Below are 5354 nucleotides of genomic sequence, written 5' to 3'. Positions count from 1 at the left end.
AAAAGTGATTGATTTCCACCAAATAATAAGGGAAATAAAAGAGATTATTTTATATTTCCTTAATTATTATTATTATTTTTTAAAAAGAAGACAAAGAGACAAAGTTCCCTAATTAAATGAAGGTGTTTAATTTGTAGTACATTTTGGTGTCTTTTTTCTTATTGCCATAAATGCAAATGAAACGTTAAACTAATTTTCCACACCTGCAAATGAATTAAATGCCACATTATATAAAAACAGCTTTACTATTCATAGACCAGACAAAATAAATAAAATTAAAAAATAAATAAATTACGTACTTATAATGTCACTTCTAAAGATTCTTTTTGAACAAATTAGAGGACATTTTAATTATAAGAAATTATAGCTCCTTAATTTGACATAATTAATGTGTATTAAGAGGACTTTGACTTGTCAAGTTTATTAAAAGAGTGCATGTCCCATAATTTTTTTAAAATAATATTTTGAATTTATTAAAATTGTCTATTTAAGTAAAGTAGTCAACACCTATAATCCTATATATACAAACCCACTCTTGGTATTTTCTTAAAGTTAAAAAATTGTAGCCAAATTTAGTCAATTTGCACATTATTAAAGTGATCAACTTGAGTCACCTATGATTAAGGTTATTAGATATCTCCTTTGAAGGGTGTTTAAGAACTTTATATATAAAATAATAAAAATCACACAACATTTTTGGTATAATCATATGATATAATCTATCATCTTCTAACTCATTTAATTTAGTTTAGTTTCGCCACATAAAATTCATTAAGAAAAAAGTGTTCCTACCAAGAATTTCTTCCATTGCAGAGATCAAAATTCAAAATTTCTCATAAAAAATTCAAGATCAAAATTCTATTCATTTTAAAGATAAAATATATAAAAAAGGGCATTTTCTTATTTTTCCAAATTCCAAATTCCAAATTCCAATCATATAAGTAGCTGACTTATGAACCGACAAACCTCCTTTTTGGCCAAACATGAGGAAGGAAAAAAAAACACAACTTTCACTCTCAAAATTATTTGTCGCCACAATATTGTATATTTTTTCCGAATTTATACCACTAGATAAAGTATTTAACAATACCAAAAAGGCTCAATCTCACTTTATAATATTATTTTTTTCTAAATTATACCATCAAAAAAATTATCTGACAATAAAAAATTGACTCGATCTTACTTTACTAATCTTAATAAGATAACGTGTGATTTATTATTAAGATATGTATGACTATTTGACTTGACAACCATGGTCATTAGTCAATATGACAATTAATAATATAAGAAATTTATAACAGTAATTATTTTTCTTCCTTCTATTTATTTGACCCTTAATTGGTTCTTCCCTTTCATTATTTTCTTTCCTGCCCCCTTCTTTCATTTGTCCCTTTTATACTTTATTCTCTTCTCTGAAAAAGAAAAAAAAACTCTTAGCCTTCTTCTTAATTCTTGCAAAATATTAAGAATTTTTTAGCTTATATTAATTTAATAAAATGGAGATTATGCCAGAAAGTTCAGCTTGTTTGGAGCTAACCATGTCTATTCCTGGATCTTCTTCTAATTCTTCATCTTTTCCTTCTTCTGGTAAGTTTAATTAATTATTTATCACTAGAGAATTTTTTTATTTTTTCAAAAGCTAAATTGTATAAATAGTTTGATATTTTTAATTTGGGCCGTTTTATGCTATAGATGACATTTTTTATTTTCACGAGTGACGAAATCATAATTTTCAGTATGAGTGTTTAAAATTTCAAGTTCTGAATTTGTTTCTGATTTTCTGACAAAGAGTGTTAGACGGACCACCCTTTGTCGATCATAGCTTATTTGCCTTGGTATATGTATATATTCCCTTTGTTTAATTAGTGAAGTTTCTTTATTTATTTATATACATGTGTGATGAGTTACTTTTAATTATGTTGATCTTTTCCTATTTGTAATTATCTTGTGTTGATTTTTTTTTTTTGTTTTAATTGATGAAGGTGAAGGGGGTGGTGGACGTTATAATATGATGAGAGATCTAGAGCTTGATATAAATCAAGTACCTTCAAGTGGAAATATTAATGATGAAGAAATTAGCATGGAGGAAGAAGAAGAAGAGAGCTCTAATAATAATATTAATGATAATATTAATGGGGCTTCAAGGAAAAAACTACGTTTAACAAAACAGCAATCTTTTCTTCTTGAAGAAAGCTTTAGACAAAATCATACTTTGAACCCGGTAAGTATTAACACTTTCTTTTTAGTCTGTTACGAAAGAATGATAACTTCTTTTTAGATTTTATGTTCAGTCAAACTGCATCATATTTTAAAACTTTATGTTCAGTCAAACGGTTTTTTTTTTCTTTCTTACATTTGACCATTCTTTAATCTAATGTAATGGAAAATAAATGCAGAAACAAAAGGAAGCTTTAGCCATGCAATTAAAGTTAAAGGCAAGGCAAGTGGAGGTTTGGTTTCAAAACCGTAGAGCAAGGTACTTTTACATTTATATATATCTATACACTTTTTATGGCTATTTATTAGTACTACTATTACTACTCTCTCTTGTTAAAGTCAAAATGTTAATCACTCCGTTCACGTTTATTTGTCACATAATAATTTGGACCTCACACATCTATTAAAGAAATAATAATTGACATAACTATTTATTTAGATCCTGAAAAATGATTTGGGGAATAAATAACTAAAATCAAAGGTAACACATGGAAACAAAATTGACTTTACTTTGATGTATGAACAAGTAAAAATAAAATTTTATTTTTAAAATAGTAAACAAGTAAAAATGAACTGAACGTTTTATTACGTTACTAGTCTTCCAATAAGACATTAGTTATTAATAGTAAATGCCTCAAAACCTTAAACAACCAATTAAATAAGTGGAGTAGCTAGGTAGTAATATTGCTAACTAATGTGTTGGTAGTTGAGAAGAGATAATTAATGGTGAGGAAGTAATTACACTAATTTATTTTTCTTTATATTTATAACTAAAACTAAAAAATTACATATATTATAAAGTAAATTACTAGTGAATTATTATAAAGTAAATTACTCGTGAGAGAGAGAACAATAATAAGAAGTGTCCAGTATTAAAAACAAGGATCAGATTCTATTGCATTGTTCTTCTTGTTGATCTGGGAATAGAAAGTGATATTTCATTCTCTATAATGCAAATATCTGAATAAACATTTAAGAACCAAAATTAAATTAAGCCCCACACCCCAAAAGCCATGTGTTTCCTATAAAGTTTTCGTTCTTCGGCTTTTACTTGGGTTTGAGTACACTTGAATCGAGTATTTTCTTAGAAACAACTTTGCTTTCACGAGATAGTGATAAGGACTGCGTACACTCTACCCTCATCAAACACCACTTATAACATTTCACTTAGTATGTTATTGTTGTTTCTCATTCGTTGTCCAATACTTATAATGGGGTATAACTAAATCTTAATTCACGTCGAAAAATTTCACACACATTCCCTAAGTCTCCTGATGAAGAATGAAAAAATTAATTCATTTTGGAGGTAGTGGGAACAAACTCCAGAAAATTAGGAAATTTGACTCTTTCAAAATGGTTACACACTAAAAAGGCTCCACCAAAGAAGAGGCAAATAGAATTGTTACACTAAAGTCATATCAACTTTCTTACTTTAATATTGACAAATACTCAGTAGCTAAGCCATAATACTCCCTATTTTACTAAATTAATTTTATTATTATAAATTTGACTAGTATTATTTTATGTATCATTTAACACTAAGGATAATATATGTAAAACCCTTTTGATTTGTTAAAATGAACAAGTAAAATAAAATATTCATTTTTAATAGAGGGGACAAGTAAAATAAAATCGAAAAAAAGTGTAGTATTAGAGTACCTTATATTTTCTACCTATAATTACATAGGTCGTTTGGTTGGGAACAAATGATATATCTCGAGATAAGTTATTCCATTATGTATATCAGTATATGTGATTAACTTCTCTCATCATTAAAATATGAAATAATTAATCTCATGACTACCTAATACCTCCAATCAAACACGAGATAAATAATCCTACATTTTATGTTTACAATTATTATACCTCACACCAAACAACTCCACACAACTCCACGAATAGTATTTTCCCTTTTAAAGAAGAAAGAATAATAATCGATCGGTCAATTTGAGCATTTAATTAGATCAACTTTTCCAGGTGTTAGCCATAATGCACGTGCATTTATTTAATGTTGGAAGAAAGGTCCAATCATCAATGCATTAGTTAATTCTTTCTTGAAAAAAATGCGAATTTGAATTAGTCGAGCTTAATTTAGTTATATTTGTGTTAAACAGAAGCAAGCTAAAGCAAACAGAGATGGAATGTGAGTACTTAAAGAGATGGTTTGGTTCACTGAATGAACAAAATCGAAGATTAAAGAAAGAAGTTGAAGAGTTACGAGCCATGAAAGTAGGTCCGCCAACGGTGTTATCACCCCATAGTTGCCATCCCCTACCGGCATCTACCCTCACCATGTGCCCTCATTGTGAACGCGTCACCAAAACTAATGTCAGAGACGAATCCAGAATTTAAGATTAGTATTAAGTTCGAAGTGGAAACAATTTGACATGTAGTTATTAATATGTATATGTTTTTAAGTTTTTTTTTTCTTTCATATGTTTATATCGTACGATTCTAAAACAATAGTTTAGTGATTTTAATTAAATTCAACTTTTGGGATTTCTTATATGTTCGTTTGGTTAGCTATAGCTAGTGTTGCCTTTTATCTTATATCGATTCTTCATTGGTTGAACTTTGTATTATAAAAAAGAGAGAAGTACTGAAAATATCCTTTAATTCGGCTATTGACAACTTTAAAAACACTCATTTACTTGACTAACTAAACCTAAATACACTCCCGATTTCGTAACACGAGTGAAATACACTCCTAAATTCACGCCAAATTTAGCGGTATTTTTAACACTTCTTTAGATATTTTATTAAAAGTCTCATGCTCCTAGTTTGAAACACTTGCTATGTCATGTGGCAGATTTGGGGTGTATCTAAGTATAGTTAATCAAGTAGAAGGGCGTATTCTTTTATCTAAGCTTCATTTCTATGCTTTAGTTCCCCATCAAAGATGGTTCAGCCACATTCGATGCCACAAAGTGATTGAGAAATATAACAAGGATCAAGTTTTTGTTTTTATTTTGTATTCAAACCTTTATCCACTATGATTGTGGATTAGAGAATATGGATTCAGGATTCGAACATAATGAGTTCGAGTTGAAAATTCCACGACCACATCTTCAAAAATTAATTATTTGCACTTATTTAGTCACACATATACATAATCTAGGTTAAAACTGTTAAGTTCA

At 28.4% G+C, this 5354-nt stretch overlaps 1 protein-coding gene across 1 annotated transcript; it reads left to right on the top strand.

Moving 5' to 3' along the window:
• Positions 1-1376: 1376 nt before the first annotated feature.
• Positions 1377-4569, top strand: LOC102586567 (homeobox-leucine zipper protein HOX3-like). Its single transcript, XM_015307239.1, has 4 exons — positions 1377-1587; positions 1983-2221; positions 2397-2476; positions 4332-4569. Exons 1-4 carry the CDS (start codon positions 1497-1499, stop codon positions 4567-4569), a joined length of 648 nt encoding a protein of 215 aa, XP_015162725.1. The 5' UTR covers positions 1377-1496.
• Positions 4570-5354: the final 785 nt, after the last annotated feature.

Source organism: Solanum tuberosum, unplaced genomic scaffold, assembly GCF_000226075.1.
Source record: "Solanum tuberosum cultivar DM 1-3 516 R44 unplaced genomic scaffold, SolTub_3.0 scf00051, whole genome shotgun sequence".
Taxonomy (NCBI): Eukaryota; Viridiplantae; Streptophyta; class Magnoliopsida; order Solanales; family Solanaceae; genus Solanum; species Solanum tuberosum.
The sequence above is the reverse complement of the archived record's forward strand: the minus strand, read 5'-3'. Positions and strand labels throughout refer to the sequence as shown.